General features: G+C 40.3%; 1 protein-coding gene across 2 annotated transcripts in view; it reads right to left on the minus strand.

Annotated features, from left to right (window-relative positions):
* MGAT4D (MGAT4 family member D) overlaps positions 1-21426 on the minus strand; it is a 720909-nt gene that overhangs the window by 80567 nt on the left and 618916 nt on the right. For both annotated transcript variants that reach the window (XM_086962223.1, XM_086962222.1), the window contains exons 12-13: positions 3772-3850; positions 3613-3676 (exon numbers count right to left, since the gene is read on the minus strand). In XM_086962223.1, the coding sequence (XP_086818349.1) occupies positions 3613-3676; positions 3772-3850 (143 nt within the window). The remainder of the gene's footprint in view (positions 1-3612; positions 3677-3771; positions 3851-21426) is intronic.

Below are 21426 nucleotides of genomic sequence, written 5' to 3' on the forward strand. Positions count from 1 at the left end.
TATATATATATATATATATATATATATATATATATATATATATATAAATATATATATATATATATTTCAAAATAGCCCATATACTATCCCCCAAAAAGTTTTTTCAAATTAACTGACTACTAAGAACAGTTCTATGGGCAGGCAGTGCATGGAGGATTGCCCTAACCACACTATAGAAGTTGATATATGATGGGAGAAAAGCGTTTTAGAGCAGCCCAGGTTAGCATTGTAAATGAATAGGCAAATGCACCAATGGATGAGCCAGCATATGGGATGGCCTATTAAATGGGTAAGAAGGGATACATTCATGTGCTATATGGAGGGGAGGTGAACAATGAGCTTGCACCGGTTACCAAGACAGTAATATCCACGTGGCACAGACTAAATAGGGAAATGGGATGAGAGACTAACCCCTTTATTGTTGGTTCCAAGACTTGGACAATTGGTAACACTACTGGAGTTCAAAACATTTAAAAATGTAGGCTTATCTAAAAAGGAAGCTGAGTGGGATATGAATGGCATAGTGCCCTTTGACCAACCAAAAGGCAGAATATGAGATGTTGGCATTACAAATGTTCAAATATTTACAACTGATATGTGCATTACAATCTCGGATTCCTTGGGGGGACGAGACTAAAGAGAACTCACCATTAGAGAAGAGATTACTAGATGGTCACAGGATAACTAAAGCTATCTCACATATAGCATACTAATGACACACACACACAGGGAGAGCTATGTAAATTAAGAAACCACTGGCAAAGCGATATAGAAGACCTGGATGACTGACTGGCAAGAAACACTTAGGTGTCCAATGGAGGTGGAGATAAAAGAAAGGTCCCGCCTCATCCAGTTGAAACTTCTCCACAGAATATATTACAGTAGAAAATTACTATGTAAAATAGGCAAATATGCCTACAAAACTGTGGCAAGGAAGAAACATTGACACACATCCTTTGGAAATGTCCAAACATTCAGGCTTATTAGGAGGCAGTAATACAGAGGTTGGAGGATTCCATGGACATTCATATAGAGGTGATTGTGCACCCTGCCCTGCTGCGATTCTTGAAAGATTTGGATGCAACGACCTATACATGACTATTGCTAAATCAATGATGCAGACAAAGAAAGATATTACTCAAAGTGGGGCAGTGTTTACAGTTCAAGATTGGGAACTGAGGATGGACACATATATGGCAGTGGAAAAGGTGATCGTCAAGGATGCCTGAAAGAGGCATAGAGGTGTGATGAGCTACTTAGTTTTAATGTACAGATGAAAAAAAGGCTAGAATGACAATGATAAGGCCCTGCCCATGGCTACTAGCATATTTATTTGTTTTAACACTTCCAACCAGGGTAGATGGGATCGGATAAAATGTATCTACTGTTGTAGTTGTTTTGCTAACATGTTTTTAAATTGGTAAGAAATAAAAAAAATGACTGCAAAAAAAAAAGATGCTCATAGCACCCATCCTGTAATTCTGTTGAACTGAGATGAGTCATTGCGGGCTATTCCGGCAAGCCTACTGTTTACTCATGGGAGGCATTTCACACCTTTTCCACACACATTCAAGGGTAATCATTGACTAGGAGAAGGTGAAGAGCCAATGCAAATTGGCCTCCTGCAACTTTAGGCAGGGAAAGGGTACCTTTAAAAAAATATTTATAAAAAAATCCAACTTTACCATTGCATTGGATATTTAATAACTATTAAAAGTAGTTACCGGGCAACATTAATCCATAACTCAACGTTTAGAATATGTCAGCACACACATACATTTTCCATCTGCAAATGTGCTCAAGTGGTACTGTTGTTTCCTTGTTCGTTATTTTGAAGCAAAATGCTAATGACCTTATGCTCCTACTAACTCAACTTGTCCCAACTGACGCGGACGGACCGAAGAGGTTTGTAAGCGGCTTGCTGTGTATTCCTTTACCTTCTATAATGCTTTCAAGAATAATACTTTGCAATGCCGGCCAGTCCAGGGATGTAGGCACCATGCTGTGGTCAATATTTTTTGCCTCTAATAAAGGTTTTTTGAAAATAAAAAAATTAAATAAAAACAACTATTAAAAATAGTTGTTTAATTATTTTGTTCACTGATCTCATTCCAGAGATACAGTGTTAGTATTTAGTATGGCTTTGTAGTGTTTGTCTATGGACGGGACAATCTTCCAACAGTAAAAATAGTTTTTGGGGACTAGTCACTGAAAGGACATGCAAACTTTAAATTCTACATGTCCTACTTTTAAATACCATGCACCCTGAGTGTGGGCTACAGACCTATATTAAATGCACACAGTTCTAAAGCCATTACAAATACATAAACCAGCCAAAGGTAATAATCCTTGGGTGACCCCACTAAAAAGTCAGATTTCCCAGACCAGCATACTGAGGTAAAGATTTATATTTGTAATGTGTTAATGTGCAGATGGCTAGTCAGTTGGTTTTAAGTTTTATTTCTTCTATACAACTCTTTGTAATTGGTTGAGGAGTTCCTGAGAAAACCACAAAATGGCATATAATGCCATGAAACCCTCTTCCTTGTGTGTGTACATATTTATAATTTATTTATCGTTACATGCCCATGCCTTGCAGCAACTTCATAACACTATAACTAAAAAAAGAAGAAAAAAACAGTAACGCATACTACATGTTTTTATGATTTATTTTACAATTAGTCTATTTGCAGCCCTCTTTTATCCCAACAATTAACCATGAGCAGTGTGAAAATTTAAGAAACTTAGCTAGGCTTCAAGCATGGGGTGAATACGCATATGATCTACTAAAATTGGCTCACAAAGTCTACCACCAGCAAAGGCAAGAAGAAGGCACTTAAACTGAGGACCCTTTGATGTGGGGAGATATGAAAAGTCAAAATCAACTAAAGTACTGTTGACAACTTAAACAAGCATAGACATACAGTTGCTTCTATACTAGGAAATGATTTTGATTTATAAAAATGATTTTAAAAAGTATTATGCTGCACACATTGAGCAAAGTCTGCATACTTGTCCTCCATTCTTTAATAGCCAACATTTGCCTTAATAACTGTGAAGAGCTTGTATTGCCATGGTGCATGAAAGGCATGCCATGATGTATGTCCTTGTCATTCTCGACTGGCGCCTGTCTCATCAGCTGCGATGTTGAGATGAGCCCCTTTCTTTGACCAGTCATTAATGCAAACTTTATTTCTGTACAAAATTCCACAGACTTATCCAAAATGATGATTATTAATCAAACAAGGATTAATGGGGGATGACCCAAAGAAGCCAGAGGTTTATCCAAAGTCCACTCACTGTGCATGGTTTGTGATAAAAGTTTATGGTTACTCCTAAGTGAAAAAAGAATGACTGAACTTAAAATTAACTGCAAATTTCAGTTTGAATACCATAGTGGAGCAAGTAACATTTAATATCTTCATAACATTTAGATAGGAAGCTCAAACTCCTAAACATGTTTTCAATATTTTTTTAAATCTCTTTCTACTCTTTCTTATCAGTGCCATACACATTGGTCTAATTACAAATTGTCTCATTGTTTCCACTTTTTCTCTTACAACAAGTAATGTCTAGTGGTTCAGTTGTAAAAAAAAAATGAAAATGACTTACCTATTCTTAAAAATCCATCTTCTGTCTTTTGATATTTTCCTAGTGCATCATTTATTTTAATTGCCTGTAGATGAGAAAAAGAAAGCTCTGCAGTAGGTAGGAAGAAAAGACCACACATAAATAATACAAGCTACACCTTGAAGTGTAACCAGTGCTTACTTGAGCAGGAAGAACTTCCACAGTGGTATTGAAGAGTTTATCTCCAGGGTGTTCTATGTTCCCACTTCGAAAAAGATACCTGTGATCATAAAAAACAGCTTTAAGTAAACTAGAGAAAAGGGCATGCAGAAATAGTAAAACCTGAGTTGATGATGAAGTTGCACGATTTTCCATCAAAAATACATATAAACTTTTTGGGAAAGTTTAGCGAAGATTCATCAAATGGTGCTAAAGTTAGCAAAAAAGGAAAAGAGCTCTTTCTAAGGAAAACCACAGGTTACAGGGACGCTGTAGTTGGGAAATAGAATTTTTTTAAACCTTAGAAAATCACTGAAAAAAACAAAAGTTACAGGGATGTTATAGTTAGGCTCATATTTCACTCTTACAAAATCAGAGAAATTCAGCAGTTATCGATATCTGGCCAACCTGCAGCTTATGCCTCTGCAATGCACTGCTTATGACCTCACACATTACATCACTCATGAAATGGTCAGTGACATCACTGATGACATCCAAATGACATCACGAATGACATCACTGATGACATCTGAAATTACATCACTGATGATATCCTCCAATGATTGTGAGTGTTTTCTAAACGTTACTGAGTGTTAAAAATATATACTAAAGTAAGGAGCTGTGGGAGTGCCTGTAAGGGTGAGTGAGTGAGTGGGTTTGTCAGTGGGGTATAGAAGAGTTAGTAGGTATGTGAGTGACTGTAGCCATAAGTTAGTGGGTGGGTGAGTTTTTTTATAGGTGAGAGAGTGGGTGTTCCGGTGGGTGTTTGAGTGAGTGAATGTGTGAGTATCTGTATGGGTGAGCAAATGGGTGTCAGTGGTTGTGTGGGAGTGGGTATGTGAGATGTTGTATGGGGATGTGATTGGTTCTGTGGATGATGTCATGCGTAATGTCATCAGTGATGTCATGAGTGATGTAAAATGTGAGGTCCTAAGCAGTGCATTGCGGGGGTGTACTTTATAGTTAGGAACTTTCCTGGTCGAAGTGTTGCCAGCCATGCAGATCTCACCATGAGATCTGTACTTGGGCTTCGCCCAGATATCCTTATTTGCTTTCCTTTAAATTTCTCAACAACTACTGAATGTGTTTACACTGGACAGATGAAAGGGTGATCTTCGAACAGAAATCTACCTTCCTGACTAATTTGGAATAATTCCGTCCAGTTCGGGCTGTAGTCGTGTTCAAAGCTCCTATGGGAATTAACATGGGAAATCACATTTTTTCAACACCTTTTTCTCAGCCCCTGCTTGACAGATCATCCCAAAACGTTCCATGCACAACAAAACTCATTATGACTCTTTGTTTGGTAAATGTTGAGAACATTCGTCAAACGGCGCTAAAGATATAGCAAAGTAAAAAAAGATTTTTCCATAGTGGCCATTTCTGATAGAAGGACCCTGTTGGACTTTGGCCCTTTTTGCAGGGTCATCCCCAAACTTTTTGCCTTCCTCCTGTATTTTGTCTGACCTGTTTTTGTTGGTTTTATGACTCTGGGCACTTTACCACTGCTGATCAGTGCTAAAGTGCATATGCTCCCTGTTCTAAATTGATGCATGGATTAGTGATTCCATGATTGCCTTTTTTGGTTTACTGGTCAGACCCTAGTACAGTGCACTGAGTGTGCCCAAGGCTTGTAAAACACATGCTGCTTGTGGGCTTGCAGCACTGGTTGTGCCACCCACCGAAGCAGCCTGTTAAAGTGTGTCTCAGATCGGCCTGTTAAAGTGTGTCTCAGGTCGGCCATTGCAGAGCCTGTGTGCAGTCTGGTACTGCCATGTTGACTGGGCACGTGCACTCACTTGCCAGTCCCTAAACCTTCCCTCTCATATCAGACACCCCTATGGTAGGCAAAAGGGCAGGGTGCATTGTAAGTATAAGTTAGGACAAGCCATGATGTGTGTGGCATGTCCTAATGGTGAATTATTGCAATTTTCGCGTTTCACTATTGCAAGGCTACCTATTCCCCAAAGGCCATGATGGGCAGTTTGATTATTACATCTTATAATCCTAACTGATTCATCAGGGAACTAGGTAGAAATTCGAGTTTAGTATGCCTGAACTCAGAATGATAAAATACATTTTTTAGTGAAGTTGGTTTTAACATTGTGTTTGAAAATACCACTTTTAGTAGGTATTTTCTTGTCTATCTATCCAAGACTGCCTCTGCTAGGTTGTGTATTCCTTGTCTGGAATTTGAGTGACAGGGTCTGGGGGATTCCAGGAGACAGGGTGAGTCAGCGCACTGGTGAATAGAGAGATCTGCATCTAGATGGGAGGGTGGAGTTGCACCTGGGACAGAATAGGACAGTGCGGGCCCTCCACAATGCTGGCTCCACCTCCTGTGGGGTTTCTGATGTCTTTGTCCTGCACTGTGAAAGTAAAGAAGGAGTCATGTCAACAGAGTGCTCCAGGACTGACCAGAATTGGTTTGGACTAGGCAAAGGCCTCTCTGCCTTCAGAGAACAAAGATAAACTGTGTATAAAAGAGGGGACCCAAACCCAAGAGAATGAGATCACTTTGGACAACAAGAATAAACCTTTGCTGAGGAGTGGAACCAAAGAGACTGAGGCGAGACTATCCCTAAGCTGAAGTGCTGCTTGGTGTATTGGCCTGCAGTGGTTGCCTGACTGCCAAAGAAAGGAGAGAGGAATTTTGTGTACTTTATTTCAACTTGTGAAGGATCTCCAAGGGCTTTAGAAAAGAGAATGCCTCCTGCTGAAGTCTCAGGGACAACAGACTTCCCTCACCAACTTCCGAAGAGTTCTTTGGACGTGCCTGCATTTGTGCTGGACTTTCTGAGGAACTGTGTGTCGCAAGGAGCAGGAAGTGAGACTCAAGAACAGGAAGCATGTTGCCGAACTGCCGCTGCCGCTTCACAACATGACAAAAAAACAAAAAACTAAACTGGTTGCCAATGCTCATGTTTTTTTCAATAACGTTTTACCTACATGAAAGAAACCTCTATACATATGTAAGTTCATTAATTGCTTGTTTATTTTTAAGGGGTTATTTCATTTTTATAAAGAAAAATTTCTTTTCATTTTATACCCATATGTACAACAATATTTAAGCAATATCCCACAAATACAAAAAACTTATACTTTACAGGACAACATCACATCATATACACTAATTCACACACGCTCCATCCATACTCATAGACAAAAAATATACAAATTATACAATGATAAACCAAACATTAAACAATACAGTAAATTATGTCACTTTTTCAATCCCCAAAGTTATATACTGTGACGGGGCGGAACGCCCCTGTGAGGATGAAGACTGTGAGGAGAATACCTTTTCCCATGACTGGTGGTCAGCTGTTCCCTTCTCGCCCCTTTCTCTTCCCATCCAGCAGCCTACTTCCCTTTCTCCGGAGGAGTGGCCGCCCGCTAATGCTGACTCTGACTCTGAGCACCATTGGGGATACGAGGAAGAAAAAGGACACTGCCCCTTTAAACCTGACTGGAATGAAGACGAGACTCCAGAGCGTCATCGAGCCAAAAGGAGGAGGATCCCGGAAGACAGCGGACGGCGATTTCCCGGAGGACGAAGGCGTTGTGGATCGGAGACGGAGTGCGGACCGAAGAAGCTACGGGGAAGACGAAGCCTCGACTAGCCCAGCTGAGACCAGCAAGCCAGGAGGCCCACGTTCCTGCGAAGCGCCCTGCCATGCTCCCGCGGGAGGAGCGTGAATTACAAAGGTACGGGGCAAAGTTGCGGGTTGGGCGGGTTGGAGTGGCCAGCCTACTGTTTAAATAACCCGCGTATTCAATTCCCTGTACCCCTACCTCACGAGCAGTACCGGCACGGCAGTATTTTGTATTATACACTTTGCACGTGGTTTCCCTCGGCCCTTACATAAACTCGCCCCGGACGTCCCATTGATCTCTATTTTTCCTTCCTTTTTGGTGTCGGCGTACCCACTGAACATCATGTGGAGGTCGTTTGGGAAGTTACCATTCTGGCTGCAACACCTCCCTTACATCGCCGCAACACCCTGAAACTCCCTGCTTTTCCTAAGGGCGTCAGAACGGAGCCTGACGAGTTCGCCCGGATAAGACTCTCAAGCAGGAGAAAGAAAGCATATTTGAAAATAAAGCCCTCTTTGAAAGCGTTATTTCAGACTTCTGACTCAGTTCTTCCCCTCCAGACCCTACCCCAGTACATATACATTCTGTACAAAAAATACACTCAGTGAATTTTGTATAAATCTCCGGCTGGGTTGAAAATATTTTTAAGTAAAACACAAGTGTTTGGTTTATCCAGGCCTACGCGTTTCAAACCTCTATGTGTGAGAGGTTCTCATCGGGGCCAAACTCACTATGAAAGAAGAGAAAAGAAGAACTAATCAGAAAATTACCTCAGTCAAAGTCACTACTCATATGGCAGAACCAGTCTCCAACCTGGGCTTACCTCTAAGTGAGCTGAAAAACCACACAATGGCATCATATTATAGATGGCCAAATAGAAAATTTCTAAAGAAAGAAATAAACAGAATAAATAAATAGAGTTGTTAGTAATATGTCCCAACAAGTCAGGCAACCTAAGGGGAATCAAAGTGACACAAGCTGGCACTTACATCTTGGTGTGTCAATTGGTCCCCGGTGATGTAGGGATTTGTGGGTTTGTATGACTTCTGAATCAATGATCTAAAAAAGACCAAATGGATAGCGCTAGTGATTTTAGAACTGCAAGAGGGGACGGAAAAAGGCAGGAATATGCCTATTTTAAGGGCGAAAAATCGCTTACCTCCTGAAAGCCGCTATTTCTGCTGGAATAGGGGGGGGTTGAGGATCTAAATTTAGAGAATGGGAGCAAACGGTCAGTTCAGTTATTAGTAAGCCACCTATACTAACTGCGTGTATCGGGGCGCAGAGAGGGTGGTGGGGCACTCACTGGTTTCGAACGAAATCCTTTCCTGTCGTGTCAATCGACAATGGCCAATGAAAGAGCCTGTGGCTACCAGGCTTGATGTTGCTTTGTTTATACTGCAGCTCATTGGTTAAGGGGCGTGGCGTGTCTTGAACGCCCGTAACTCTGCAAAATCTGTCTGTACAATTTAGTCCGCCGCAAGATAATGAGACATCAACGCTTAAGTAAGCTATGTAGTAAGCCGTAATTAAAGGGGCACTTGTTTCTACTTTTTATCGAGTATCGGCACATCCCGATTGGTGTCTGCTCATTGATTGCAGGGCCCGATGTCTATCGGGAACTGAAGTTTTTTGTCACCCATGTGTCCGCGAAATATGTTAATTGAATCTTATGACGCGGACCTGATTTGCAAGTGCTGATGGTACAGAAAGTCCTTCATTAAAAAAGGGGGGGGGCTAAGTCTGCTTAAATATAGTTAACAACACAATGGTTTATGACGGCATATCTCTGGAGATGTCGTACTGTCCAGTTTATATTATTTATATATTTTCGTAAGTCATGCTTATCTCATGACTCTGTTTGTTTACGTATGGGCGACACCTTGTAAATTAAATGTGGCACATGGCGGGAGATGTCAATTTGTGCACCCTTAAAAAGTTCTCATCGTTATGGACCAAATTGTCTCAGGCAGAACTGGCATGCTTCTGTTTACACGGTGCTCATTGACCTCACCGTTTCCTGTGTATTTAGAGGAAAAGTTCCCATTGATAGTCCGTCCTGTCACACATGACGCCATGGTCTCATATATATCAATGATATATAATATATAATGATCCCATGGTAAGAACAAGTGTACTCTAGGCATACAACACTGTTTATAATTTATATAGCTCGGAAATTTCATTAACCTCTTGGCTGCTAATGACAAGGGTAACTCGTCATGGACTTTCCATTGATTTCAATGGAAATTAAATACAAATTCAAATAATGCCTTAGCAGCCAAGAGGTTAAAGCCTGATACCGCTGTGTCAAATTTAACTATCAGAGAGGCTTCTCTTCCGGAGAGTTTTAGTTCTCTGTCACCTCCACGGGGATCAACTTCCACGGTGGAGATAACAGTCCATTGTAGATCTTTTTCTAGATGTGAATTCCTGATCCAGTGATTCACAAGAGGAGCTGTTTCAATTTTCCTCCTGATGCGTGACTTATGTTAGCTTATTCTCTGCCGGATTTCCTGGCTAGATTTGCCGATATATAATAATCTGCAAGGGCAGGTTATCCCGTAGATGACAAACTTAGTCTTACAGTTTGAAAATGTGTCATGCTGCCAGTATATTCCTTTGTGGCTGAAGACATCGCCCTCTACTGTATTTTCACAGCAGATGCATGTACCACATTTGTGGTGTCCTTTGATTGGAGCCATGCCCATTAGATGTCGTAAAGTAGGTTTTGGTCCTTCTTTCAAGCTTGCTCGAACTAGATAGTTTGAAATACTGCTCTCCTTTTTGAACGCGAAAAGAGGATTGGATTTAAAATCAAACTTTTTCAGAAGGTGCCAGTTTTGGTTGATCACCTTTTTCAATGCATTCGACTCGGGGCAGAAGGTGGTAACACACACTTGTCGTTCCATCCTAAGTTTAATTTTCTTTCCTAAGAGTGTCTCCCGAGGCGTCCACCAAGCTCTTTTCATTGATGTTTTCACCAGTATCCTGGGATACTCACGATCTTTTAATTTGGTCATTAGATTGTTAGCATGTACCAAATACTCTTCCTTGTAGGAACAGTTTCGGCGAATTCTGAGAAACTGCCCGTATGGCAGATTTTCGCGTAAACTTCTCGGATGGTTGCTCATGAACAGGAGAGATTTATTCCTATCAGTAGGCTTCTTGAACAACGTTGTTGCTAGACCTTTGTTGTCGGCATAAACTTCCACATCTAGAAACGAAATTCTGTGGATTGACTGCGATATGCTGAATTGTATATCCGGCATCCTGGTGTTAAGCCAGTTGAAGAACATTTTTAATTGATCTTCCCCTCCGGTCCAAACGGAAAAAATTTTGTCTATAAAACGGAGCCAGGTGGCTATATGTCCTGCAAATGGATTGTTGTTGTAAATGAATGCCTCCTCGTACATGGACATAAAGAGGACTGCCAGCTCCGGTGCGAAGGGGCAGCCCATTGCCACACCTTTTATTTGATAAAAGAACTCATTTCCGAATGAAAAATAGTTCTTTTTATAATGCAAACGTGGCTAAATCAAAAATGAACTGAGTTGGTACTCTCCATGGTCTCTCTCTGCCATCCAAGAATTGTGTCAGCACTGCCACTGCCTCATCTTGGGGGATCTGTGTATACAGAGATGTGACGTCTAATGTCACTAATAGATCTTGGCCTTGTGTAAATTGAATCTCCTGGATTTTATTAATGTAATCAGTCGTATCTTGCAGATAAGATTTGACTCCGGGTAGAAACTGTTTGAGAAAGCAGTCCACATATTTAGATATTGTTTCTATTAGAGACTCACAACCGGATACGATTGGACGTCCGGGAGGTTTGGTAGGATTCTTGTGGACCTTAGGCAATATATAAAAAACTGGTGTCCTTGGATGCCTATTTTGCAGAAAATCGTACTCTTTTTGACCCAAAAAGCCTTGCTCAAATCCTTCTTACAGAAGGGCAAACAATTGCCCCTGTAGTTCTTTTGTAGAATTATTTTGAATCTTCTTATAACAGCTTGGGTCGTCAAGTTGTTTCCGGACCTCTTTAGTATATTCGTCCGTATCCCACACTACAATGGAACCCCCTTTGTTCGCCTGCTTTATAGTAATTTGGGGGTCATTTTTTAATGCCATTAGTGCGTCCTTTTGGTCCTTTGAGATGTTATGTTTCAGATATTTTCTTTTCTTTTCCATATCAGTAATGGCTGATAGGACCGTTTTTTCCACGACCAAAATTTCCTTTGGCACTTGGTTTGTTTGAGGACAAAAAGTAGATTTCTTCCGCAGGCCAGTTACTTCCACTGGTGTAGGAGTATTTTTTTCTAAGAAGAAAAGACGTAATCGCAATTTGCGGCAGAATTCTATGAACTCAGTTTTGAGTTTAACAAAATCTGTCCTTTTTGAAGGGACAAAACTAAGTCCTTTGCTCAACACACTTTCCTCTGCTCTTGTCAATATCTTTTTAGACAGATAAAAAATTGGCGAGGTGTCTAGTTTTTGTAATGTTGCCTCCGTGTTGTCATTTCCCAAGGTTGGTTGTTTTACCATGTACGTCCTCTTGGTTTGGACTGGCCTCTGGCTAAAAAAGAACCCTGTTGATGCTGCGGGGGATTCCATTTCCGATTTCTATTTTGATGATTGTCCCCTCTATCTGTCTCTCCTTTTGAGGAGGATGAGGTCTCTGAAAATGATATGAACTGGTTTTTTGATCTACTCTGGTTTTCACTCAAATACAGCCTCAATTCAGCCTTTTTGTAAAAGTCTGGTTGAAGGTAAGGGTAAACTGAGTCCAGTGAAAAATTATTTTTCTCTTTCTCGAATTGATTCGTTTTTTGGGTTATAGTATGGTCTTTAAACTCCAAGATCTCTTTTTCGACTTTTTCTAGGAGTGTTTTAGAATCCGCAATTTCTTGATTTCCCTTGATTTCTGTTTCCAATGCTGCAATTGCCCCAAGCTCCTTTTTTGAAATCCTTAATGCTGTTTTTACAGTGAGGACCAGCAGGTCCCTACTGCACTTAGTTTCTATGAAGCTAAAGCCTTTTTTAAAGACAGGATCGTCAGTGAATATGACAGGTATATTTTTGATTTGTATGCCTCCAGGTATTGTACCCTCCCTTAGGTGTTGCAAGAGGAAGTGGCCATGTAAATCTGTCCTGATCTGTTTTTTCCTAAGTCTTAGAAGCTTATCCAACTCGTTTTGAACTTTCGCTGTTGTGCTTAGAGAAGCCGATGCAAATACTGGTGGGGCACTTAGTAGCTTTTTGATGTGCTCTTTGCTGTAGGCGAAGGTGTCATTTTCAGTCATAGTCAGACAAAGAAAAAATAAAATAGAAAAATATTAATTAAAAAACAAAGTACCTACAAAAACAACAACGGAACCATTCAATTTCCTTAAAGACAACCAGAAACCTGGTCTCTTTTTCTGGCCACTACTTGATAGCCATTGGAAACCTCGCAAGACTGTTCCTGCTAATAATCACAAATACCAATAGAGGGTTTGGCTCATCCGCAGCAAGGCTGAGCACCTAATAACAAAAAACTAAACTGGTTGCCAATGCTGCTATTTTTTTCAATAAAGTTTTACCTACATGTAAGAAACCTCTATACATATGTAAGCTCATTAATTGCTTGTTTATTTTTAAGGGGTTATTTCATTTTTATAAAGAAAAATTTCTTTTCATTTTATACCCATATGTACAACAATTTTTAAGCAATATCCCACCAATACAAAAAAAAGTATACTTTACAGGACAACATCACATCACATACATTAATTCACACACGCTCCATCCATACTCATACACAAAAAATATACAAATTATACAATGATAAACCAAACATTAAAAAATCCTGTAAATTATGTCACTTTTTCAATCCCCAAAGTTATATACATTCTGTACAATTAATACACTCAGTGAATATTGTATAAACCTCCTGCTGGGTTGAAAATGTTTTTAAGTAAAACACAAGCGTTTGGTTTATCCAGGCCTACGCGATTCAAACCTCTATGTGTGAGAGGTTTTCATCAAGGCCAAACTCACTAAGAAAGAAGAGAAAAGAAGAACTAATCAGAAAATGACCTCAATCAAAGTCACTACTCATATGGCAGAACCAGTCTCCAACCTGGGCTTACCTCTAAGTGAGCTCAAAAACCGCACAATGGCATCATATTATAGATGGCCAAATAGAACATTTCTAAAGAAAGAAATAAACAGAATAAATAAAAAGAGTTGTTAGTAATATGTCCCAACAAGTCAGGGAACCTAAGGGGAATCAAAGTGAAACAAGCTGGCACTTACATCTTGGTGTGTCACGTGGTCCCCGGTGATGTAGGGATTTGTGGGTTTGTATGACTTCGGAATCAATGATCTAAAAGAAGACCAAATGAATAGCGCTAGGGATTTTAGAACTGCAGGAGGGGATGGAAAAAGGCAGGACTATGCTGATTGTAAGGGCGAAAAATCGCTTACCTCCTGAAAGCCGATATTTCTGCTGGAATAGGGGGGTTGAGGATCTAAAATTAGAGACTGGAAGCAACCGGTCAGTTCATTTATTAGTAAGCCACCTATACTGACTGCGTGTATCGGGGCGCAGAGAGGGTGGTGGGGCACTCACCGGTTACAAACAAAATCCTTTCCTGTTGCGTCAATCAACCAATGAAAGAGCCTGTGGCTACCAGTAACAGTAACATCAATACTGTCATCAACTTGTCCAATGTACAATTAGATCAAGCAGAAACACAGCTGTTGTCATTGAGCCTTTCTTTCTGCCCTGAAAGTAATTTCAAATGTGTGTAGATATCATTAAATTCATAAGAAAATTGAAGCTCATTAAGTATTTTGCAATCAAAAAATCAAAAGACAAGGAGGAATCCAACACAATGTATATTCCATTCACTGGCTCCAATCTGTTGATCTCGGACATACCAGCACTACAAACCTTAGAAGCCCTGGGAGCTGAGGGCAACAACGCAAGTTTGGTACAAGATACTCAGGAACTCTCCCACTACGCAGGAATTAATTTGGCATCTGGCAAATCCAGTCCTTTTAAGCCTACATCTACTTCCATTCCGGTCATGCCACGAGATGCCATAGACATTTTTCATGACGTGGTGGTGGAAGAAATAAAAACATTACAGCTGAGAACTCAGCGGGAAAAAAACGGTATGAAATATCAAGACAAAAAAATATCATGATCTGATTAGGAAGCTTCTGAAACAGAGTGAGGTCATTATTAATAAATCTGACCAAGGAGGAAAGATTGTTTTGTGGCCCAAGGAAGAATGTCTTGCAGAAGCACACACACATCTAGACGACACATTGTGCTATAAAAAAATCTAACCAGAACCAATTGAAAGTGGTGAAAGAAAACTGCAAACATCCACTCAATAAATAGAAGAGAGAGGGTTTGATTTCTAATAAGTTTCTTTTTCTCAATAATGAGTACCCCATAACTCTTGTGTTGTATATTCTACCAAAAATACATTAAAAGATTTCTGCTATTCCAGGACGACCAATAATATCGTACAAAGGGGGATTAATGGAAAAGCTGTCCCAATGCGTGGATTACTTTCAGTAAGATTTAGTTTCTATTTTACCATCCTACATAAGAGAAACTAATGACTTTTTGGATAAAATAAGAGAAGTACCCTGGTTGGATGATTGTAGCTTAATCACTTTTGATGTCAGTGCCTTGTACTCAAGTATTAACCATGTGGACGGCTACGAGCACTTGAATATTATCTTAGGAATTGATCTATCGATAAATACAGCCATAATGTTATGATTCTAGAAATTATAGAATTTTGTCTGCACAATAAATTCTTTTTGTTCGACAGGAATGTTTACCAACAGCTGAGAGGAATAGCCATGGGAGCCTGCTTCTCCGCTGGCTACGCATTTTAACATGTGGGCTGGTGGGAGGAGCAGGTTCTCAGGAAGGTGTACAGGCAGGACTGGGAACACATATTTGATGTTGGATGCATTTCATTGATGACATATTTGTTGTGTGGAAGGGATCGAATGTTGCAGCTACTGAGTTAATTAACAACATCAATGATAATGGACTGAATCAGCAATTTAATGCACTTATTGATAAAATAGGCACAGACTTTTTGGATGTGCATGTAGAGATGGTCAATAATTCTTTAGAAACAATGTTGTATAGTAAAAGCACTGCTGGGAACTCCACCCTACATGCATCCAACTTTCACCCACACCACTTGAGTAATAGTATTCCCTACGGGGAGTTCTTAAGACTGGGGAGGATTTGAAGTACAGAACAGGAATTCCTCATGCACGTAAATGAGGCTATGGGCAGATTAATAGACAGGGTCTATGGACAGTGCATAATTAAGAAGGCTGTAGATAAAATTATAATAGTGCCCAAAGAGAGCATTCTAATTCAGAAAGTTACAGGGACACCAGAAAAGCGGTGATATAAGGTGAGGGCAGATGGAAATACCACTGGTACCTGCCTCATAACCACCTATAGTAAACAACACAAATGCATTAGAGTGATTGTCAATAAAAGGTGGTCCATAGTTAAAACAGACATGATACTAGGTGACATATTACCATCTCAAGCCACATTGATTTTCAGGGAGGCAAAATCTATGAACAACGCCTTGGTCCGCAGCAGTGCGGAGATACCATCTCGCGAGTCAAAACCCAGAGCCACATGGTTAGCAGTTAAGAATGGTTTCTATAAATGGAACTCATGCAGGGCATGTAAGTTTGGCAGCAACACTACTGAATATACATCTCTGTTTGGGTCTCCACCCAACCCATTAAAGGAGGTTTACAACTGCTGCACTGAGTTTGCAGTCTATGTGCTAACCAACACGTGCGGTCTAAGATCGTTGGCAGCATGAAATTGCAAGTGCACTTCAGGATCCTTGAACATCTAAGGGCTATAGTGAATTTGGACTCCACCTATTCTGTTGCCAGACACTTCAAAGCAGAACACAATAATGATCTGAGTTGCCTGAAATACTTTAAAGAGGTGCGATACCTCAATCAAGAAGAGGAGGCAGAGGAAAAAGTCACTCAGAAAGTTGGAGTCCAAATTCATTATGGAATTAGACATCCTTGTGCCGAATGGTCTGAACATAAGAGAGGATCAATATAATTTCCTCTAATGGTATAGTGGGCATTTCTGAATAGCTGTATATTAATGCCAGGACATTTTGTTTCTCCACAGCAATACGACTAATATCAATACATTGAGAGAACAGTCCCCGCACTTTCACACTGTAAGTAGGTATTTCATGTCACTACTGTCAGACTGTGTTTTTAAATTCACTTGAGTAGAGGAAAGGCTCCCTACAAGACAAAATTTGGGATCACCGATCGGGACCATCGGCCCTGTTAGTTAGTGATGTATTGCGATGCTGCCCCTCCCATCCCCTTTAGTTAATGGGGGTTTCAACACTTTAGCACTTTATCACATACTTAGGCACTTTATAGATATTTTGCACATATTTTAGGCACTTAGCGGCAGGTCTTATTGTAAGAATAGCCTTATACCAACTGAGGTTTATGAGCATTTTGAAGCACGGAAGGCATTCGAGCTGATGAAAGTTATGCATTAAGCACTTTATATCAATTGTAAATTATAATTGTCAGTTTTCCTTCAAATGTGTATTCATATTGAAGGCTGTCCAAATGAGGAAGGTTGAATTACTTTGCTGCTATATTTAATATTTATGTATTTGGGCCATTAGAGTTTTTCACCTCGTAACAAGTATGCACAGTATTTATGTATTTATATATTTTGGAAATTACAAAGTTGATTGTATAACATGACAGTATCAAGTTGTTGTAGAGCCATGCTATACCCTGCTAATATTTGTATTAGTGGCCAGTGCACAAAAACGGCTATGTTGAGTAATGATAACAGACTACAAGTTAAGGCACAGGGATCGATTTCTAATTATTATTATACATTTATAACTATTTTCAAATGTATTTATATCATGTACGGATAGTTGCACAAGTGTAATGTTTACAGCAATATCAATCAGGCATGATGTGAATAGCAATATCGAAAAAACAACCACAACAATGATAAGTCACATACTTGAAGTCTGTCTTCGATGACGATGCCTCCCTGGTATCACGTGGTGTGTTAGGTTGTATTTCTTGAAATGGTGGTTTCGCTGCACGTCAGTAGATGTGAGCAAGTCTATTGTGGTGGGCGAAACACGTCATCTCGTCATGTTGGTGAATAAAAGAAACTACAAATCAGCACAAAACTTGGAGTCTGTGCCCCGTTTCTGCATTGGAGCGTGGTGGGATTTATTTTGTATGTGTATGTGTGTATGTGCGAAGATTGAAAGGTTGCTGTGAATCTCTGAAAGTGGCACGTCTGGGCTCAGGCGTTGTCTAAAAAAAGAGGGATTCTTTTCAGCCCAAAGATCCATAATTGTGCATAAATCAATTCCTGAAATTACGCTATGGCGTCAACAACAGATGTGCTGAGAAGCCGCCACGAACATGCGGATGCGATGTTTGCCGACATGCCGGTGTTAACAAGCACCGGTCAACAGAACAAGGTGCAAACAACAGAGCAAAAAGATGTCAAAAGTCTGCTTAAAAAGTTGGAAAAACTGCAGCGCAATGAGCTAACTAAATGGTGGGAGCGAAAATCTCTTGAAAAATATATGGAGGCAGGGAGAGTGCCAAGGGGCTTACGAGTACTTGTAGCTCCTTCCTTTGAAAATCCTAACCCACTGGATTGTTCTATGAACATGGTTTGCATGTTAGTGAAATATGCAGAAATTGATCGCAATGAGATTGTGCCTCAAATTGATGTATTGATCGCAGAATTGGATGCTCTGGACCAAAGGGATCTTGTTAAAAAAGGCAGAGAGGAGATTCAAAAAAGTCTGGACAAACATGAGAATGTGATAATGAATAGAAAGATCACAAAGTGTGCGCGCGATAAGCGGGACTATGAGACTGGCCGTATTTTCACATTCGCAAAACGTTTTGATATAGTGAAAAAATTGGCGATAAATAAGAATCTGCCACCCCTAATGTCTATTAATCAAGGTACCGATGTAGCATCCGTTTCTGGAGAAAGTTGTTTTTCAAGCAGTGTGGAGTCCATTCCTACTGATTCGCCACTCAAAATGGTTCATGAGCCTCCAAGTTTTAGCCCTTCTGAAGAATTGGGGTTTATGGTAGAGGACCGTCGGCAAACACTCAGGCCGAGAATACCACGTGTACAACCCCAATCTCAAAATGCCGCCGGAGGAACAAGCAATGCAAATAGAGGCGGAAAGCCCGGCGCTTTCAACAAAAGAAATTAAAGGCTAAGGAGGAGAACACAGAAGCAGTTAACATAGCAACTGTTAATACCGTAATCAATATGACGGAACTAGAATTAAATACTGCAGAACTCCAATTACTGGCTTTGGGACTTTCTTTTTGTCCAAAAAACTACTTTAAATATGTTCAATCTCGAATTGACGTCTTTAAATTTATTAGAAAGCTAAAGTTAGTTAAATTTCACAAATTGAAAAATGTTAATTCTAGAGTTTCAGTTGTTGATGCAGCAAGTCAACCTAGTGTTGAGTTTCGGTCCTCTGATGTTCCTATACTAAGAACTGTGAATGAATTGGCTGAAGTAGATGATACAAGACCTCTTAGCACTCAGGAGGATTTAATAGGTATGGGCATCACTACTACTAAGGCTGCCCTAACTCATTTCCGTCCGTCTTCAACTTTTATGCCCATCATGGTTAGAGATGCAATCGATGTATTTGGTGATTGTGTTGTTGATGATCTTAAGAACCTCCACAGAACATGCCTGCCTAAAAACAAACATAGACAATACAGAGAACAACAGTATTCACGCCTTATGGATAAAATTGGCAGTGATAAAAATATCATTGTTAATAAAGCCGATAAAGGCGGGAATGTTGTGCTCTGGCCACGTGCAGCATATATGGAAGGCTAAGAAACAGCTGAGTGACGCTAGTTGTTACAAGTTGGTAGCCTTCCCCATTTTGCTTAAAATCAAAGAACAGGTTCTAAAAGAACTCTCACATTGGAAGAGGGAGTGTTTAATTAATAAAGATGAATTCAATTTTTTTAAAAACTGAGTTCCCTATTACTCCCACACTGTACCTTTTGCCAAAGGTTCATAAACAAGTCACCCCAGTACCAGGGCGTCCAATAATTTCTGCCCGAAGTAGCTTATTGGAGGCTATGTCCAAATATGTTGATTTTTTTCTTCATGATTATGTTGCTAACCTTCCTTCGTTTATCAGGGATAAAGGCCATTTTTTGGAAAGATTAAAGGAGGTCAAATGGGAAGATGATTATCACTTTTTAGTGATGGACATCTGTTCATTATACACCAATATTGAGCATCAGGCTGGTTTAAATGCTATAGAATATTTTTTATCTGACAGAAATGTTTGTTATAATAAACACACCAAAATGCTGCTGCGTATGACAGAACTTTGTTTAACTAATAACTTCTTTATTTTTAATAAGAATAAGGAATTATATCAGCAGCTACAAGGTGTTGCAATGGGGGCGTGCTTCTCCCCTAGCTATGCGTGTTTTCACGTAGGCTGGTGGGAGAAGCACGTCCTGCAGGGGCGGCCTTAAGCATGTGCAAGCTGTGCACCTGCACAGGGCCACCAAACCCCAGGGGCCACCATGCCAATATATATCCTTAATATAATAATCCTGTGAGGATGGATACACATTTGCGTGACGGCCCCTGGCAGGGATTTGGTGGCCTCTGGCTCTGTTCCACTTCCAAACACCCTGACCCCCCTCTTCACTGGCCTCCGCGCTCCGCCCCGACCCCCTCTTCCGAGGCCCCCTACCTACACTCCCTGCCCTGGGCCGCCATGAGCCTAGACCCACCCCTGCTTCCTGGCCCAGACCTTCAAAAAAGAGTTCTCTGATCACGTCATTCGATGGTGGAGATTCATCGATGACGTTTGTGTTATTTGGAAGGGCTCCAAAGAATCTGCTTTGGAGTTTGTTAAGATTAATGTGAACTCACTAAATCTTGAGTTCACGGCTCAAATTAGCAACAAAAAAGTTGAATTTTTATATGTTGAAATTATTTTGGAAGCGAATGTCATTTGTACTAAATTACACAGGAAAATCACATCTGGAAACTCAGTACTCCATGCCAGTAGTGCCCATCCTAAGCACCTTATTAAAAGCATCCCCTATGGGGAGTTTTTGAGAATTCAGAGAATCTGCAGCAGAAAAGATGATTTGGACATTTGTCTCAGTGAGTCTATGGATAGGTTTGTTGCTAGAGGGTATGACACTAAAGACCTACAAATTGCATTGTCTAAAATAAAGAAAGGGACAGCATAGGACGATCCACTTAATGTAAACGAAATGACCATACATCCAGTTGTTTCAATTAAACCTGTGGTGAGACTTATTACTACGTTCAGTAGCCAAGACAGAGAAATAAGAAAAATTGTCAGCAAACATTGGCCTATTTTAAAAACAGATTTGACATTAGCTCCCGAACTTACAGCACAACCAACAATTACTTAGGAGAGCACCCTCTATGAGGGATGCAATGGTCAGAACAAGTCCTGAGACAGTTAGCTCTGTTAACTGGCTAACGTACAAGAAAGGTTTTTTTAAATGTAGTTCATGCCGTGCATGTAAGTTTGGGATTAATAAACAGACCTTTGTAGATCCTTTTTCTAATATGTCCAATCAAATTGCATGTAAAACAGATTTCGCAGTTTACATCCTTGAATGCAATTGCCAGCTTTCCTATGTCGCCAGTACAAAACTTCCTGTGTTCAATCGTATTTTGCAGCACTTGCGGGCAATCATTAATTCGGATCCTTCATATCCGGTTGCCCGTCATTTTAAATTGGTGCATCAAAATAATCTTCAGGATTTGAAATACTTTGTTATTGACTCCGTTCCCATATCCATAAGGGGTGTTTGATTCATTCAGATGCTCCCTCCGTCACCACCCCCTTTTGTACCGCTTTTGGCCGCCGTAAGTGTGGCAGGGTATGCTCAGACGTGAGT

The sequence above is a fragment of the Lissotriton vulgaris genome, chromosome 3_1 (genome assembly GCF_964263255.1).
Source record: "Lissotriton vulgaris chromosome 3_1, aLisVul1.2, whole genome shotgun sequence".
Classification (NCBI taxonomy): Eukaryota; Metazoa; Chordata; class Amphibia; order Caudata; family Salamandridae; genus Lissotriton; species Lissotriton vulgaris.